This window comes from Mytilus californianus, unplaced genomic scaffold (genome assembly GCF_021869535.1).
Source record: "Mytilus californianus isolate M0D057914Y unplaced genomic scaffold, xbMytCali1.0.p SCAF_8, whole genome shotgun sequence".
NCBI lineage: Eukaryota > Metazoa > Mollusca > Bivalvia > Mytilida > Mytilidae > Mytilus > Mytilus californianus.
Window position 1 is genome coordinate 11,257,222 of NW_026262734.1, and position 20,968 is coordinate 11,278,189.

General features: G+C 31.3%; 2 protein-coding genes across 4 annotated transcripts in view; both read left to right on the top strand.

The window, feature by feature from the left end:
• The window catches only part of LOC127712352 (uncharacterized), a 143,248-nt gene that overhangs the window by 18,458 nt on the left and 103,822 nt on the right, over positions 1–20,968 (top strand). The gene's annotated exons all lie outside the window — the stretch shown is intronic.
• The window catches only part of LOC127712355 (uncharacterized), a 70,770-nt gene that overhangs the window by 9,924 nt on the left and 39,878 nt on the right, over positions 1–20,968 (top strand). Inside the window, exons 2-3 of the mRNA XM_052218729.1 lie at positions 495–648; positions 7,999–8,229. Of these exons, the coding sequence (XP_052074689.1) occupies positions 495–648; positions 7,999–8,229 (385 nt within the window). The remainder of the gene's footprint in view (positions 1–494; positions 649–7,998; positions 8,230–20,968) is intronic.

Sequence of the window (20,968 nt, forward strand, 5' to 3'; positions counted from 1 at the left end):
GATTTAGATCAAGATATGAGTCTGACTTACCTGATTAAAGGAAAAATAGTCTATAGAAATAAGGAGATGCTGTATGAGTGCCAATGAGAAAACTCTCCATCCAAGTCACGATGTGTAAAAATTAAACAATTATAGGTCATAGAACGGCCTTCAACACGGATCTCTGGCTCACACCGAACAGCAAGTTATAAAGGGCCCCAAAATGACTAGTGAAAAACAATTCAAACAAAAACGAACGGTCTAATCTATATAAAAAACGAGAAACGAAAAATACTTACTGTATGAACCACATCAACAAACGACAACCACTGAACAATAGGTTCTTGACTTAGAACAGGTGCAAATAAATTCAGCGGGTTGAAACGTTTTAACAGGCGCCAATATCATTGCTTATATTTTTGATTCTGTAGATCTGTGATTTGAATATTATTATTTGATGTTTATTCAATCATGTTATCAAAACACTTTCCTATTCAGTTAGAGTTTTTTTTCAGCTGATTACAGAGAAAACTTTACGATGTGACAACAAACAAGATTTCACCATAAGCTATGAATTCTGTTGGGAGGAAATATTTATGTTAGAGATTTTATTCTACAGTCAAAACAAGCCATCTTCAGTTTTACCAACAATAAATGTACAGTCGCGAGGTACGACTTTTAACTTACATACCCAAAACTCGTTCAACATTTATGAAAACAGACAGTTTACACGTGAGGTAACAGACCTAGATCTTAATCCGGCTTAATCTAATAATAAAAACTAGATGGTATGAAAAAGCAAATAGTGCTGATTGTGGCGTAAAAACCAACAATCAGTAAATCAATCAAAAGGTTTCGTTCAAAAAGCATAAGTAAGTAAAATGTATAAAAAAAATACCGAATTCAAAGGTAAGTTAAAAAATTGGGAAATCTATAAAACCTTATAAAATCAAAACGCTCGACTATATCAATCTACGGAACAACTGGGAAACAACTTCTATAAAAGACCGCTTGGTTCAAAAGCGTCTTTGCTAAGCAGAGAATACAACAACAAAAAAAGAAAACCCGGATAAATAAAGTTACTCCCCTTCAATGATGTATAAACTACATCAAATACAGGTATTGCTGGATTTTTGCAAAATTAAAATGATAATAAATGAATTATTCAAAATAGGAAATGTGAAGACATAATTTGTCTTAAAACCTCCTTTTCATTCAACTCTTACTGTCAATCTCTTGGTTGACATGTGAACATCTGTTCACTACTGCTGCCTATATTTAAGTTAGGCAAACCTAAATACATCTGATTTATAAATATTCCAATATAAAACTAAGAAGATGTTGTATGATTCTTGTAGTGTCGTATGTGTTTCATTATCACCTTTTTGTATATTTATTTTTTTTCATTTCAATCAAGGTTAATACCGTAGACAGTTTTATGTGTCCGTAATATTTATGCAATTACTTTATTTGTTTTTTAAACTGTTGTCCGATGCAAAATTATCCTACACATGATTTTTAAAATTCTTACAAATGAGTTAAGCCCTTTTTTGACTGATTTTTATAATTTGTTTTTATGTTTTACTTTTACACCATTTCCCCAGGTTCAGGGGGGTTTGGCGCCAGCAAATTAATATAACCCCTTCACTTTCTGTATGCGCCTGTCCCAAGTCAGAGCTTGTAATTCAGTGGTTGTCGTTTGTTTTTCGTTCATTGTTTTGTTCGTCAATCAGACCGTTAGTTTTCTTGTTTGAACTGTTTACATTAGTCATTTCTGGGCCATAAATAACTGACTATGCGGTATGGGTTTTGCGCATTGTTGAAGGCCGTACGGTGACTTACAGTTATTAACTTCTGTGTCATTTGGTTTCTGATGGAGAGTTTTCTCATTGGCAACCATACCATATCTTCTTATTTTTATATTCAACTGTTTGAATAGGTAGAATCTAAAGACTTTATTTATGTTAAGTGACTATTGTGTCCTGAAATAGTACAATCCGTTATGGGCTGGAGGTAAATCTTGATATCCATTTCAAATGAATTGCATAGGTTTTACAAAAGTTTCCATATCGTATTTATTTTGTAAATGTATTCTTAATTACTAGATAGTTCATCAAATTTAATTTTGAATCCATACTGAATCATAGAAAAAGGGGTTTGAACCGACCTCCAAACTACCCAAGATTCTGTATTGAAGAGTACCTAAATTGCATCCATTTTTAAATTCACTTCCATAAAAATCAAATAAGTGATGCGTCCAAACGTAAACGGGAAATTAAAAGGGGTAAAAACAAGGAAATGAAATGTATAAAACATGAAAAAGGAATGTTAAGATAAAGAACAGTAAAAGTCCTGTCCTCTCAATAAAAACTAAGCTGTTGACATACATGCCGCAAATGAATTAACTCGATTTCAATTTTTTTTTTATGAAATGTTAAAGGGGTTTATCATTGGAGCAAATGAATTTCTTTGCATATGCATAGATTAAGATACCGTTAAATTAATCGAGGAAATACTTAATTATTGGAAAATGCAAATCTGATCGAAATTGATCGGTGATATAAATACGTTAAGTGCCTCCAAACATCATCAATACTTTTCTAGAAAACATATATTATAGATGTTCAAAAATTTGATATATAGTTTGTGAAAACACGAAAACCTAATTTGTCAAATAAAACAAATATGCTTGACCTAGTACTTATGATGGAATTTAAAAGATAATTAAAAAATTGTTGTAACGTATTTACACATATATACTAAAACTTCAATGTATGTCGAAAATATCACCTGAAATTCATTTTTAAAGAAACTTACTCGTCGTTCTTTCTAAAGCTGAAATTCATGTAAAACAGTGGGTGTCTATTTGTTAATACAAATTGATAATTTATTTTATATTAAGCTGTCAAAAAGCTATCACTTTAACTTCTTTTTATGAATGATATACTGAAACAGTGTATGTCTGAAAATTTTCAACTTGTTTTCTTTTAGCACTTTAAATATGAAATCGTTTACATATGACATATATGGTGTATATTCCAATTTTAAATATATTTTCAAAATATTGATACGGATTGGCTTTCAGGCTTTGTTTATTTTTGATCTACTGAAATATTGTAGAGCATTTTATTGTTAATATCTTTTCCTTCACTTTGTTTATTTCGCCATCTCAATTTATCCTTACACATACTGATTTTACTATTAACGGAGTTTTCTTTCTTTAAAACTTTCTGATATGTAAACATCTGTTTACTACTGCTGCCTATATTTAAGTTAGGTTTGAAACTTTACACGAAGTAGCCAAAAATGTACATTACGATAGTATTAAAGATTTTCTGATCAATTTTTTCCAAACCATTGTTAATTTTCTTTTTCCCCCTGTTTTAATTAAGGATTTCATGTTATTATTTTTGGTTCCCAATTTAACTTTTCACCTTCTTGTCTGTAATGACCAAAATAAATGTCTAAAGCTTTAACGGGTTGTCCGTCCAGCGTATGCTCTCAATTTTATCTATGCTATTTTAAGCGCCCCAATCAAAATTCCTTCTGGTTTACTGCGATATAACCTCAGACTTGAGAAAGAACCAAATGTTTCAATTATATTCAAAGCTTTTGAGTTATCTGTTTTTGAACTACAAAAAAGTGTTGTATCGTCAGCGAATTGTGATATGTTTATGCTATGTGTTTTATTATCTATAGTAATCTGAATACCTTTAATGTCCGAGGTTTGCCTTAATCGCTCGGCCATAATTTCGACTGATAAAACAAAAAGTAAAGCAGATAAAGGACATCCTTGACGGATTACTCTAGAGTTTTCATAATAACACATTTCTGTATTCCCTTATATCATGTATATAGTGTGTCCACCCATGATATGAATGTTTCCTTAAAACCAAAATGCTTTAGAACGCTTAAAATGAATTCCTATTCCATAGACTCAAAAGCTTTTGTAAAATTTACAAATATGATAGCCCCGTTTATTCCGTATGATTCTGCATAGTTGATTTTATCTTCGATTTGCCTAAAATTAAATCCAATAAAACTTTATTTACATATCCGGTTTGATCTTCATTAATTAGTTTAGGAAGAAGCTTTATTAGTTTTTTACGTTAAATAATGATATTGCACGATAATTGTCTAAAGATAATTGTTCATTTTTGTTAAATGATAAAGATAGAAAACATATTCGTTGTGTATATGAAAGAAGTTTTTCCTCATTTCCCTTATTTAGAACTTTAACTAACATTTTTTTTAATTTTTCTAAGAATGTCTTATGAAATTCCAATGTTTAAACATCTAGACCAGGTGATTTATTTAGCTTCATCGTCTTAATATCATTAGTACATTCATGCATAGTAACCTCCCCGTCCCATTTTTTTTTTTTTAAAGTTTTCTACGTTTATCTCCCTTTCCATTACAGTATCAGCTACATATTTATGTAGCAAATTTTTATCTGGACACGTGGTTGTATATAATCCTTTATAATAAACTTTTTTTATTTCTAAAATTTGTTCCTGATTTATTGTTACCTCGTTGTTTTCATTTTTGAGTTTGTTAATAGATTTTTTATATCAATTAGTATTGTAATTTTCATTGTTATTGATAAATGTTATATGAGTATTATAAACCAAATCTTGAATGCTATCCTAATTTTATCCTTTTTTTGGGAAATTTCAGAAATTCAAATGTGACGTCACCTTTTTTTAGCGTTGATCTCTTTGGCTAACTCGGCTGTGAATTTTTATGTGCTGGTTTATGTTGTTTTTTGTATCCGTTTTTATTCTGTAGTTAGTCATCACTTCGGTGTTATCATGTATATCTATTATATAGTCATTTTTATAAATTTACTGTTTGCAAAAGTATGAATTATTCTAAATACTAAGGATTTTCTTATCCCAGACATATAACCTTAGCCGTATTTGACACAACTTTTTGAAACTTTCGGTCCTCAATACTCTTCAACTTTGTACTTGTTTTGGCTTTCGTACTTTTTTGATCTGAGCGTCACTGGTTAGTTTTGTGTGGACGAAACGCGCGTCTTGCGTATTAAATTTTAAACCTGGTACCTTTTGTTAGCTATTATTCGTATGTTTCTCTGTCCTATATGTTCTCCCATTTATTTGTATTGTAGTCCTGTCATGTAATGTTGTCATTTTAATGTTATATTTAACATTGCCATAAAAGCGGGAGGTTTGGCTAGCCACAAAACCAGGTTCAACCCACCATTTTTTTCTTAAAAATGTCCTCTACCAAGTCAGGAAAATGGCAATTGTTATCGTATAGTTTGTTTCTGTTTGTGTTGCATTGTCGTTTGTTGTGTGTTTACTTCAGTGTTTCTGTTGTTTCGTTGTCCAAATGTACTTTATTGTATTGTTCATTTGCGTAATTCTCTGCCCGTAATGTTGTACTGTATTCATGTCATGTAATGGTGTCATTTTAGTGTTATATTTAACATTGCCATAAAAGTGCGAGGTTCGGCTAGCCACAAAACCAGGTTCAACCCACCATTTTTTTCTTAAAATGTCCTGTACCAAGTCAGGAAAATGGCCATTATTATATTATAGTTTGTTTCTGTGTGTGTTACATTTTAATGTTATGTTTCTGTTGTGTCGTAGTTCTCCTCTTATATTTGATGTGTTTCCCTCAGTTTTAGTTTGTAACCCGGATTTGTTTTTTTTTTTCTCAATCGATTTATGAATTTCGAACAGCGGTATACTACTGTTGCCTTTATTTTAACTTGTCGCTATTTTTCTAATCCTAGAAAAAAAGCGTTATTCTTTTCGCCTTCTTCTATCAAATTTTACCTTGACCTTATTTGAGCCACCTTTGCCTTATAATCATACATAGTTCAAATTGTAACTCTTATTGTTTTATATTATTTGTTAGATTTTCATCTTCGTTTTATTGTTCATCTCTATGTGGCGTAAGGTGTACCAATTGGCTTCTAATTTTCTTGTTGTCTCCCTAGATAATTTCGATTTTCCTTTACAGTAGAAATATATTCGTCCCTATTTTCGGTTTTTAGATTGTCCCATAATTCGATAGACGGATATCGCTACTGTCACTATTGATTATACGATTTTCGAACTTATTAATTTCTCTATTGATTGTTCTCTTATATAAAATATCTTTTAAAATAGAATTATTTAATTTCAAGTACCCATTCCCTCTTTCAGAAGTCCATGTCCGAAAGTTTAATACTTGATGTTCAGTCACTTTAATCAGTGCTGGTTTAATTTTACTATATTCAACAAGAAATTGAAATTCTTTTCCAATTAGAATTTATCCTACTTGTTTGTGTCTTATCCTGTCTTCTCCATGTAAACTGGTGTGTGCTTTCATGTGAAAAACGCAAAATATCTATAAAATTATGATTTTTCATAAAAGCTTTTAAACTGTCAACAGGCTCAGAAAGTTTTTTTTTTTTAAACCTGTCCTATCTATATTCATTAACGCTTCATTGAAATCGCCGGCTATCAGAGTAATGCCTATAGAATTTTCATAAGTGTTAATAACTGAACAACTATAAGGAGGAATATTATTCAACAAAAATGCTATTTATTCATACAAACCTTATCTGATTATTCAGATTTTATGGGTTTACTGTGTAACAAGCAGGTTCATAGGGATCCAAAACAATAATTCTAAATTTTTTTTATTCAACAAGATTCATTTGCGTAGTAACTATTTACTATGTAACACATTATGGCACTGTTTCAAAATGGGCTTGTAAAAGCCAAAGAAATACCATGGTGAAAATTAAGTAAGAACCTAAAACTGTTAAACAGAAATTGATTTTCTCAGATTGCTTATTACCTCATCCGACTTAATCCTTTGGATGTGTACTGATTGAAATTTTAGCCCGAGAAAACATGATTTATCTATTAGTTGCATGTTATTGGCAGTAGCTGCGAGTACTTCAAATATGGTTACTTTTTTTCTTTCACTTATTTTTACATTTTGTTCTAATTTTGTTCTGATTCATCACTGTTACAGGTCTGAGTGAAGGTTATTTTTGTTGTTACTGCTGCATAAATCATACCGTATATTTTCTCGTTTAGCATTTTTCGATCCGGGGCATCTTCTAGCTTACTATAACTATACAATATAAGCTTAGCTCGTTATTCAAGGCCGTACGGTAACGTAAAGTTCTTTTCATCAACGTCTGCTGGTCTCTGCTGGATCGTTGTCCCAGCGGCAAGCATATCACATCTCCTTTTTTTTAAATTTAGGAGAACAACAAATAATTTGCCAATAGAGTATATATATAGGGAATGGAAGTTTAACAATGTTCAAAACTCATAAATCGATGAAGGCAAATCAAGGCAAAAATCAAAAACTGAGGGAAACGCATATACTCTTAAAAGGAACGAGACAGGGTGAGTCGACATGCTTAACGTCTCGTGTACGCTATGTTTACATAACCCGCCATGCGAATCCACTCAGTCAAAATATCACAATCTGGGATGGGACACAATCGATACTATTACAGATTGTATGACTAGTCGAAACATTTTAGACTGCAAAACACGTCGCAAGTGAGTTGAGACACAGACTTGTTGTATCGGTCAACCAATTTGTGATATTCATCGTAAAGCTTTTAAAGGGTCAATTTGATTTGTTTTCCTCGATAACTCTTTTGGAGCAGTTTTTTTGTGTAAGGAGCATACCCCTGACAATGAAGTCTGTATAATATGAACATTTGCGAGCGGAATGTCTCGATTGAGATATGTAAACATCTCAACAATGCCGAGAATTGGTCAGTTGATAAATGGATAAGTTAAAATTACCATGGTTGTCATAGATTCTAAGTTGAGGTGGAAAAGCATTACATGACGCGTAATATATTGATAGTGTTATAATATAATTATCTCTACTTCGGATTGAACTATTCATATGATTGATGTTTTGTATTAACCTTTTCACATCTAGCATGTGAATAAAACTACTTCAAAGATATATTTTATTTTCATTATATCGTTTATATCAGCAAAACGATATATATTCTATTTTTTTTAGTATTAATTGGCTCAAAATATCCGGCACTAAGTTTACATGACCTGGAAACAATGACAATACAGATGGATGAATGCAGATGTAGTAATGTTCCCAACTGTAGGAAATGTATAGCAACATTACACCAAATGTATCTTGATTTCCTTCGAATTTTGATTGGCAATAATAAGAATAATAATAACAATAATAACGGCAAAGATGCCATCAAGGAAGAATCAAGTTCTGCTAGTGTTGGTAAGTATGTACTATATATCTTTCTCTGTACAAAACAAAAGCATATGACAAGACATAAAACATTAACGGTACCAATTTTTCTGCCCCAGATGCGCATTTCTACAATAAATGTGTCTTCAATGATAATATGCAAATTACTGCAACGTGAATCTTTTTCTGGTAGTTAAGTTCTGCAATTTTTTGGAACAAATCTGTTTGCGTTTCTAATCCCCCAAAATATCAATATATGCCAGGTGATATTTTCTAATTTCACTGTATTTTTATGGTGTAAGAGTTTGTATTAAACTGTTTCTACACAATTTGAGTTTTTTTCGATATTCTAAATTTTTGAAACCAGATCTATTTAAATTGAAAATGGTTTAAATTAAATTTCTAGGTAAGAAAAAAGAACATGTTAAAACAATAACACAAATAACATGCAAATTAAAGATTTGTCTTTATATATCATTAAACGTGACGGTCCTTGGTCAGGTGAAAACAATCTTCAAACAATAATTAGTTTACGTGTATCTTCGTTATCTCTGACCAACACAATTGATGAGTCAGATCATAACTTTTTTTTTTTTAAAAGAATTTGTCTACCATAAATATCATTTGAACACCTTTGATAATTTGTTGTGTATATAAACAATTTGAAACATATGTTATTTTAAACCCGTCTAAGACGGGACGTATTATGATATACCGTTTTCCGTCCGTCTGTCAGTCCGTCCGTCCGTCCGTCCGTCCGTCCGTCGTCAATACTTCGGACAATAACTCAAAAACTATTTCACCAATTTTCATGGAGGTTTGGTAAATTATTTATATCTATTGACGCAAGCCCCATTTTGATTTTTATAGATTTAGGATTTTATGTTTCCGAGTTATGGGATTTTATTCATAAAAATTGGTGTTTTTTCCAGTTTTTTACTATAACTTAAAGTTGCTTTGAGCAATTTTCATGAAACTTTGGTGAATTGTTCATATAAATTGACGGAAGTTCCCTTTCAATTTGAAAAAATTTTTTTTTTAAGTTTTGGAGAATTAGGACTTTATTCATAAAAAAGTGGATTTTTTCAGTTTTTGGACAATAACTAAACAATGCTTTGAGCAGATTTTATAAAACTTTGGTGACATGGTCATATCTATTCAAAGAAGCTCCCTTTTGGTTTTATTTTGAAAAATCGTCGAAAATCACAGTATTTCTAGTTGATCACATAAATTCATTTAAAGCATAAAGACGAGCTAAAAGGGCGCGACGGGCGTTTCATGCGCTCATGATGCAGCTCTTTATTCCTGTTTGAAAGAATCAATGGGAAAAAGATAACAATACTTAAATAATTTACTAAACATGATTGTAGCAACTATTTATCTTATCATTTATCAATCTTTTCTGGACATATAAGACTACTACATGTATTTATCAAGGTAACAAGGTGAACCTGATGTATTTAATTTACCTTTAACAGTCGAGGCAAATAGGAAATTGCATAATATTATGATATATCCTAATCTAACACATTATTATGAAATTTCATAATATTAGTTTATCGGATAATTTTGTAACTATATTATGGGATTTCGTAATTCACAAAATTATGGAAATACATAAGATAAGAAAATTTTTATAATTTTAAATATTTTTTTCGGTCGTTTTTTTGGCCCCGTGACTAATTTTGGGAAATTTCTAGAAAAAAAAAGTTATTTTTGAGTGGCGTTTATACCAGGTCATAATAAACAACTGTCAGATTTTCGTCGACACGCCTTAAATTCTCCCGACACTACCCTCTTTGTTTGTTGGAAATAATTTAACAAAGGGAGACAACTAGTATCGGTTCAAACTACAACTTGCGGTTATAGTTCTTTGATAAATCGATGTTTTAAAAACTAATCTAAGGTTGAAGATGTGTTTTTATTATATTTCTAATCTAATTTGCATGTGATTTACAGCTGCATACTTCACTTTCATTGTTGAAATCTTAAATTATCTAGTTTAAGACGTTTGAAATGAATATACTTAAAACAAATTTTACAGGTTTTTCTAACCAATTGTCTGTTGTCATGTTGAAACAATAAAATATCAAAACACCAAATAAAATATTATCTAGCAAAGTTCATTTAATGCATAACGATGTATTTGTTCACTAAAATAATGACCATGTAATCACATTTTATCAAGTTGTATTGAACGTTATTATCATACTTGACTTTTTATACTAATGAATGCAATGTATATGTTTGCATTTTGTTTCATTTTCATGATGAGGGCCTCAGGGAAGATTAGTTAAATAGCTAACTGTGTAACCCTCTTAAAATAAAGTATTGTTGTTGTTGTTGTTGTTGTTGTTGTTGACAAATAACAAAAATATTTAACAACCTTAATCAAATGTCTGATCTTAATTTTATAAATAGCGATATTTTCTTTACCGCGTGTAGAAACTCTATATATTTTTTTAATTTGAGAATTATTTTTCAAATATTTTACAGTATTCTTTTGTTGATTTAGCAACTGCTAATTGGATCATGGAAGTATTATATTGTCAATATAAACTACTTCCATGATCGGATAATTATGATAAGATTACATCGGAAGATACGGCATTTAAGTGCATAACGATGTATCATGGTTTATTTTCATCACTGCTGTCAAGATATGTAGCGTGTACAACATGTAATAACAACTCACCTTGGCATAATTAAACAACAAAATTTATTGTTTACAAACGAAACGATTGCAGAAAATTTATTTTGTAGTAGGAGTATTTGTTTTAAAAAAAGATACATATTTTTAACGAAACAATTGCTATATTACGCAAACGTTTTGATTTAAATGTTTCATTAAGTTTTGAATATTTTATAATTGTAAACTTTTATATTGAATGTACATTTTATGTTTATTATATAATTTGAAAGTGGTGTTTTGTAAATATCTGCATTTGCAAGTCCGTCTGACAGCAAAAGTTGTTTGTGATTTAGTTAAGGAAGAGAGCATAAAAACAGGCAAAATTATTATAATAAATATACATAAGAATAATGTTATACTTGTATTACAATTATACACAAATTTAGAAATCCCCCCAAGGGTGACTGGGGAATAGAAGTATGGTCACCATTGGTCTTCCTCCGACCGGCAGTAAAACCCGTGCTAAAGTGGGGCGTCCGTTTGGCTGTGCGGGATGTACAAATTTGCAGCCACGTCCGGTCAGAATGGGGACGTTAAATCCGATGCCTCGTGTAAAGAGAGTGCCACGCTCATTGCACGTTAAGAACCCTTGCAACAACTCTTTGAGGGGTCCGTAGGTGACCTGTTGCAAGGCTAAATTTCTGTCCTTATCCAATATACCCTCATTTCCCGTGGCAGTCTAAATTTCTCCGAATACTGGACGTTAAGCAACCAACAATCAATCAATCAATCAATCAATCAAATTTAGAAATATTTTTGTATCAAAAAATTATATAAATTTAGCTTGAAAATTGATATGGCATAGAACAATTTTAATTGAAAGACAAATGTAATTAAAATATTGATCTCTGATTTCGTTCTACTATATATGACTATATATGTAGTATAACAAAATCAGAGATTCTACTTTTATTTCAATATAGTTGAAAAAGACTACGTTTTCTATAATTTTGATTTACATTGAAGTGGCAAAGTAGGGTAGAGCCACAAAAAAGTTCATACAATTCATAAATTGCGGAACTCTGGTGTCAAGTAGACAAAACGATCTTTCGGCTTCAAAATGATTTACTTTGAAAAAGTTAAAAAAAAAATGTAGTGCCGATATACGAAATTGTTTGTCAAATGTCAGTATATGATAAAGTTTCTTTAATAAAAAAAAATATGGGGATTTTGAATTTCAACTAGTAAGGAGATTATTTAAGATGCTTGCGTAGAAAATTATTGTAGACTAAATAATTATGATAATAAGAAATCTTCATATTATACATTTATTTCAATATGGTAGCTTGTAAAGATCTAACCAATCTTTCAGGTATAAAACCACTAATTCATAGCCCCATTGCTTTCTATGTTAAATTCTGCAATTTCAAGCATTAATGGCTACTTAATCTTAAGTTCAAATAAAGTGGCAGTTATTTCATGTCAAAACTGTATCTTATCCTGACTTGTGCTGAAAAAATCAACATACCTTTAATTGCATATAAGAGCGTACTGGTTCCCGGAAGTTTGACAGTACAAAAACAAGAACTTCAAATCTGAACAACAGGGCAAATGTGCCCTCCTATCATAATTTCATTGACTTCTTTATTTTTCAAATAAATCTTTCAACTAGGGTTCTACAGTGATTCCAAGTCCCCAAGCTTTCATTTGATACAAAAACTACCCAAAGATATCCACTATTGACAAAGATACAGCTATGCGTAGGAATTATTTTGTTCAAAATATGTACTTCTTTCTTGTATGTTCTTTCAGACCGGGCCTGAGTTAGTGGTTTTATACCTTCACAATGATGCTCAAACAAGCGCTTACTTTGAAAATGTTTTAACCTGCTACATTAGCAGGGACCCCAAAGGAAGTATGGCCACGTAGTCTTCTTTCGACTGGCAGTAAAACGCTTGACAAAGTCTTTTATGCTGTGCAGGATGTACGTATTTGCAGTCACATCCGGTCAGAATTAGGACGTAAAATCTGATGCCGCGTGTAAAGAGACTGTAACTGTAATTCTACATTGACAATAATATCTTTGTGTACATTTGATACTACCATTTGTACTAACGCCCTCAAGGTGTATATAAAACAAACAAGTATAAATTAATGTCTACAGCAACGGCGATAATACATTTAGTACGCCAGACGCGCGTTTCGTCTACATAAGACTCATCAGTGACGCTCATATCAAAATAGTTGTAAAGCCAAACAAGTACAAAGTTGAAGAGCATTGAGGATCAAAAATTCAAACAAAGTTGTGCCAAATACGGCTAAGGTAATCTATTCCTGGTATAAGAAAATCCTTAGTTTTTCGAAAAATTCAAAGTTTTGTAAACAGGAAATTTATAAAAATGACCACACAATTGATATTCATGTTAACACCGAAGAGCTGACTACTGGGCTGGTGATACCCTCGGGGACGAAACGTCCACCAGCAGTGGCATCGACCCAGTGGTGTAAATAGTTATCAAAGGTACCAGGATTAAGTTTAACAGTCCCAATAGTCAGAAATTTAAAATATTACAATATCATGATGAATATAAACAATAAAAAAACTATATTTTCTCTTAATTCAAAAACAATAAAATCCATATAGCATATGTTTATATTTTATATTGTGAGTAAACAAGACCATATAGCCTTGATTTATCGACAAATACCAGATTTTGCTTTATGTTTTGTTTTCAATATAAACTGGGAACCTGTCTTCAATCTAAATTATGCAAGTAAAAAAGAAGAATAACAAAAGCAAAACAGCATATTTGTTAAAGAATGAAATCTTCTGAACGTACGACATTCTTCACAATCTATATTATAATCTAATCAGATTTAGGAGACACACTCCTGTAAAATAACATTCTGTATGATAAGTAAATTCTACAAACTTGCAGTGATAGCATAATATAATTGGCTACATTATAAGAAACAGATGTCTGCGATGATTATTTAAAGGGACATTAATTACTATATTTATCGTTATGAAAGTGTTTTCTGTTCAAACTTTTACTAAATCAAAGATAGGGACGGATATTGAGCAATAATTTAAAAAAAATAATAAACACACAGTATATCATCGATATAAAGTATTTGATATATCATTTTTTTAAATTTATTTATTGTGTACAGGAATCGTTAATGTTACAGTGCCCTCGTAAGAAAGGTCGTTGGCAAATGTATATACGGTTTATACATATTTTGAGAATTGATCTAGAAAAAAATCCTTACATAAATTTATATTCCCCATTTTACATGATGCACTTAGAACCTTATTTTCCCAAAGTCTTTCATTTTTTGACTACTCTGTTTTTAAGCACACCGGTCTATACACTTTCGTTTAAACTTATAATATATTAAAAGATTATAATGTCCCTAAGTGAGTATTATAAAAAAAAAACACATAGCTAAAAGAGTGATAGAGCAGATTGTTACCCCGAGAAAACATGGTCAACCGCGGCGAAGCCAAGGTTGACAACGCTTTTTCGAGGGGTATCAATCTGCTCTATCACCCTCTCAGCTATGTGTTGTTTAATTTATTATACTGAATGTCCTATCATTATTGTCTTTTACAGATTAATTTTATTGTAATATTATTCTATGACGTCACGTACATAACAACGTTACAGGTATTAGAAAAAACAACAAACGTGAGGCAAGATGTTTTATTTTTTTATTTTGACAGTCAAATAATAAAATCTGAGCCAAAACGTAGAACTTAAGCATTGTATTTAATTATTCAATTCATTGTCCTTTAAATTATCGATTTTTGATTGGTCTTGACGAGAGGGTGACATTTAAAAAAAAGTTGTCACCCGCTTAGCCATGTGATAGAGTAAAATAACACCCTCGTATTAGCCAATCAAAATAAGGCATTTTCGCGTGAAGTATAATAATATAAATTGACTAAGGGGCGTTGTTTATCGAAGCTGTCCTATGGTCTGTCCTAAGATCTATCTTAGAAATAAGTTAAATGTATTTTGAGTACCGACTTACTGTATATCGAAGCCTAACCACTTTCCTAAGTGTTACAGGAAAGAAAACTGGGACTTAAAAAAAATGTTTTTAGAATGCATCGAACCTTCACCTGTAGTTATACATTCTAAGATTAAAAATTTGGAAAATTACAGTTAAATGTAAATATTTATATATGTAACACGCCCAAACGTGTCCTTCCCCACACGTGTCTATTCTCCCCGAACGTGTCCGTAATATTTATTATTTCACTAACGTGTCCGTAATATTCAATATTCCACTAACGTGTCCGATAATTGTTATCGCCAAAACGAGTCCACTGTTAAACGCAAGAACGTCTCTTTTCTTTTAGCGCTAATATGCATGTATGTCTTTAAATTTTGACTGAAATTGCTTAATGTCCAGTTCCAAGTACGTCATGCTCATTTAGAGCGAACACACAAACATTTCTAGTGCAGTTGAATTAATCGTTTACTATGTAAATTGTGTGTTACTAATACACTTCAATAATGCCTTTTATATTAGTCCGACGGCGGGCTTTAGGCAGAATTTACTTCCCTTTTTTCAACAGTTCTGATATTTTAAAAGCTTTTCAAATCAAAAACATTAAAAAAAATTTAAGTTTCGAGCATATTTAAAGACACACAAACAGAGACATAGCTTCCACCAGTGCCAAATATTTCATGCGTTATTTAAACGAAATTATGTTAATGATAATTACTGTAGATAGGTTTTATTATCATACCTGGAATTCAGGATTGAACCTTATTTTTTAACGGTTATTCTGAATTAACAGATGGGATTGTAATTTAAAAAAAAATATGAGGCAGTAAAGACCGATGTTTTTGTTCTGATGAGCATTATTGCAGGTAAAAGCTCATTTTAAAATAATTAATTGCTGGTAATGTAGTTACGAAATTACTTGTTTAAAAAAGTGCATCAGGAAATACATGTAATTCCTAAATTTTAGTAATTACATGTAAGTCCTTAATTTTAGTTATTACATGTAATTCCTAATTTCACCTATTTACTGTAACATATATAATTCGTCTAATTAACGGCCAAAAAATGTTAGCTTTAACAAAACGTTTTTTACTGCTAGATTTGTTTACTTTACCAAAATTTAATCACAACAGCTTGCTTTTACTTCTTATAACTGGCCGTGAATTAACCTTAGCTTCAACATACGTGATTTCTGACAACTTGTCAATGAGTGGGTAAAAAATGACTCCTGTATGTAATGTCTCTTTTTAAAAGATTTGATATAAAGTACATGTACATGTTGTTTTGAACAGTCCGAATATTTTAATAGGTGAAATATTTTTATCAGGAAAGATACTAAAATTTGTGTTATAAACGAATATGTATAAATGATTGTTTAGTGCCGAGAATGATGGTATCGATATATGGGATATGACTTCATAACAAAATTCTCACATTATCATTTCTTGTGAATATTTTATTCTCTAGAAACTGTCTTTTTGTGGCTCAATTCAACAACACACTTTTTTTCACACAAGATTTGTTATAAAACTGAGTGTCATATTTTCTTTTCCCTCTTTTCTGTTTCAATTACCATGTACATGTATGAGGCTATGCTTGGGTCATCATTTATGAGAATATGAAAGGGATTTACAGAAATGTGTATAATGGGACCAAAAATATCAATAACAGGTGATGAAATATAAAGATAAGGTTGCTTGATTGTTAATCGCTTAACGTCCGGCGGCAAATATTTCATGCATGTTTAGGGATAATATAAATACCAATTGGCAGAGGAATAAAGAATAAAGCGAAATTGTAAACAAAACATAAAAGAAATAGAACTATAGAAACGATGATCTGAAACCCCAACCATTACCACACACTCTAATAAGTACATTTCTAAATAAATATATTTAATGGTCTCTCAAAGGAATGATCACACCAAGGTTCTGAATCCGCCCTCGGTTAAAATACGCCTTCAACAATAAGAAAATCCTAACCATATAGTTGGCTTTAAAGGCCCCGACATAAAAAATACGAAACGATTCGATAAGGAAATATAACGGCCTTATTAATGACAAACCAATTTATGAAAGAAAAAAAAATATCACAGACATAAACCAACGACAACCACTGAACTACATGATCCGGACTGGGGACATGCTCATAAAGAAATGGCGGGGTTAAACATGTTTGGGGGCTCTCAACCCTATCCTAACATTGGATATTGCTTTTGGAAAAGCTACATAGGATGCCAATTATATATGATTTTGTATATAGAAAACTAATTTTAATGCTTAAATTACTTCACCAAATGACTCCTGGATATGAATTAAGATATGAGCACCAGGTTAGTTCCAGAACAACCAGACAAATGCTTATTGGCCTGACACAATTATTTCGTAGTGGATTTCTTTGTGACAAACAATGCATATTAAAAAAAAAGAAGGATAATTTTATTTTAAGAGGGTCTGCATGGTATTCAGTTTGACAGCTTCAGAATTTTTGTTTACCTTTTCAAACTGGACAAAATAACTACTTCACATAAAAATTCATACTCTATTGTTTACATGTAATGTCACCCATGAATAAAATATAAAATATAAATAAATAAGGAAGATACGAAAAAATCTTCAAGCTATACATTGTCCACACTAGGGACTTAAAAACTCAACCTACATATACTATAAACTTCTTTGTTGATGTGTGGTTGAAAAATCTACAAATAATGTGACACAATTGAATCTTTATAAAAACATGTATTGAAGATGTCTTTGTTTAAAAAATTGTTTAATTATAACAACAGTATAATAGTTTAATGTTGTATAAGGTTTTTAGTATTATGCTGATGCCATTTGTTTTTTTACTTCAGGACATCGTAACTTTTAGAATAGTCATAGGATCGTTCTTAGAAACCCATATGTATTTATCCTAACCAAAAAGAACCAAATTTATGACGTAACTTATTATTTTAGGAGACCTTCGCTTACGTGAATTAGGACTAAGACGTGTCCTTATATCATCTTAAGACACGTTCCATTCCTAGGTCAGCTTCTTTGACACGACACCATATCTCAAAAAATCATAACTATTATGAATAGTTATTAAGAAAACAATATTTTAACGTTCATTTTAGCACTATATGTTCTGGATTTTAACGATTCATTCAAATTAGTTATTCATTACTTATATGACATTTCAAACACAGTTATACTTCAAAAATCTTGTAAAACGGTCAATAGTTTTTTTTTCCCAACGATATTGCAAAAGTTTGTGTATTCTATAAGCATATAAGATTAGTGATAAACCCATTGAAGAACAAATTCATCAGCCGGAATATTGTTTTTTTTTTTTTTTTATCATAACGCAAGTTTTTGTTGTGATACATCGTTGAGATCTCAAAAACATGTTTAACCCCGCCGCATGCACATGTCCCAAGTCAGGAGCCTAGCTCTAGCTTTTGTTAGTCTTGTATGCTTTGTTATTTTAGTTCATTCAAATATTTCGGAGTTTAGTATATGACGTCCATTTACACATTTTTGTTTAGGGGCCCGCTGCGAGATTTTCTCGCTGTGTTTAAGACCAATCGGTGGCCTTCGGCTGTTTTCTGCCCTATGGTCGGGTTGTTGTCTCTTTGAAACATTTCCCATTTCTATTCTTAATTTAATACACCAGTTTCACGAGTGTGTAATACAAATTAGTTCGGACTGAAACAAGTTACTCTATAATAACGTTTTAATTTCACATTATGTAAAAAGAAAACTATGTTGAAATATAATAGCATACCGAAGATATTTTGCAGTTAATGAAAGAAGCCTGAAGATTCCATACGTTTTAGCATTGGCCTTTTTATTGGAATTAAACTACTTACAAACATAACGCTTAGATTCATAACGTAACTACAAGTTTGTGCTTTTTCTGTAGTATTTTTTCCCTATCGTTTGTAAAAATTGTTCAGTCCGTTAGATCCTCGTGTTTATATATTTTTTTTAATTCGAAGGTCTTTTTAGTTTTAGTTAATTGCTGTGCCAAATACTCTTTCTTTTGTATTTAATTTTTGATTTTTCATTTATTCCGGACATTAGCAATGTGAGTTCGTATCAAATCATGTTTTTCATACGAATGTCGGTTATTTGAAAGACAGTCCACTATACATCATTTTTATTTTGGAATATTCTAAACATGTTTTAACTCGCATATCTACTGCTTTCGCTTGCAGCTCGAATCTTTCAAATCGCACTTTACTTTCGTAACTCGCAACTCGACTTTCTATAAATAGGAAATGTAGAATTTTATCAGTTTGTTAATGACTTTCTTTAAATTCGTTGCCTAACAATGTAAAATTGTGGTTGTTATTTAAGAAGAAAGTCTAACAAAAAGAAGTAAATACAAACGAACAAATTTACAAAATCAATTACAAGTAAAATTAAGTATACAGGAAATAGGAAAATACATTGATACGAAACACAAGTTTGTAAAGAAGTAGACATACTAAAGATTTTTTATCTGAAATTTTAGAAAAAAATAAATAACCCATGTGGAAAGGCGAGTAAATGAAAAAGGGGCTAATGATCTGGAATAAGACGCTTTTTCGTAATATGGGCGCAGATAACACAAGATACATGTCAAAAATCGTTAATTGATCAGATATTTGTGATATTTCATTATATACTTATCCCATCCAATTATGTATTTGTATTATATATCGATATGGCATTCCATCTGCCTTTTGTCAAACTTATTAAAATGCAGTATGCTTTTCAAGGTTAGAAAAATACGATACGGCTGAGATATCTTATGCATTGCTCCCATTCAAGAATACATTGCCATCCTACATGTATGTGTAGCCCTATCAAACAGCTGAATTTATACATATTAATATTCTTGTTTTTATCGGAAATTTATTTTCAACAAGTAGAAATAAATTAACGCAGAACTTTGATGTTTTTGTGTTGTTTTGTTCAATAATCATAATTATCTCTCAAATTTTGAATAATGTATAAATAGATTGACCATGATTAGTTGTTTGCATTATCATGAACTCCCATAACTTTAAAGGAAATTCAATGATAAACAAAAATATTGTATATGTTATATACTTCTTACGATTCACTAATCGAAAGCGGTTGCATAATTTACAATGAAAAAAAAACACACTTGTATTAAGTTATAGATTATGTATAGTGTGGGAATATTGAAGTTTACAGTTTATCGCGATAAATCAGACACCTTTCACATGTCAACACTTTGCAAATAAGGTTTTCCTACCACAAGTATCTAAATGTAGAATTTCTAGCGAAATATTAAGTGTTATCCAGTTGAACAACTTGTAGAATACTGAGATAGACTAAATTAATGAAGTTTGATTAACCGTCCAAGATAGATTTGGTTGTACATGTACCTTTAAATTAAATGTGTTATAACAGTAACTATCACTTTTATTTAATGGATCATCATTGAAATTAATGTTGTTCTTTCTAGTAACTTAAACTGAGTAAAGCAATCGTTCGAGTTGGAAAAACACATGTATACGAAACTGATCTTCAATATAAATAAAAAGACATGTGAGGTATATGTCATCGAAACAGCAACGAAACGACAAAAAACATCTAAGAAACCACACTGCCTTCAGTAATTGACATAAGTCCTCTATCTATCAAGTGGTGAATTAATATTAAACGGAAACACTTAACACTTTATAGTAAACCGAAAGACGTTCCGAAATTGAGGCATAAACAATATTTGTGGCGAGGTGAAACTAATTTTTGGTATACTAGTATCTTAAGCTAGGTTCACACTACCGATCAGATCTACTCGATGATCCCGATTGGCCAAATTCCCACGACAAAGCGCAACCAAATTTTTGATCGGGCCTGTTAACGATTTCCACCCGGCCGCTATTCGACGGTACACGACTTTAACTCCAGACCTTTCACGAGTCCTTAATGACTCCATCACCACTCCAACCCAACCATTACTTTAATGCATACTAGATTATTCCAAACAATTCACGACATCCACAAGATCTTTACTCGACTAGCCTGCCCAGAGCAACTATGATCGATCTTAGCCATATCTCAACCAGACATGATCGACCTGATCGTACAGGAGTCGTAGTGATAGTTGGGAATTGAT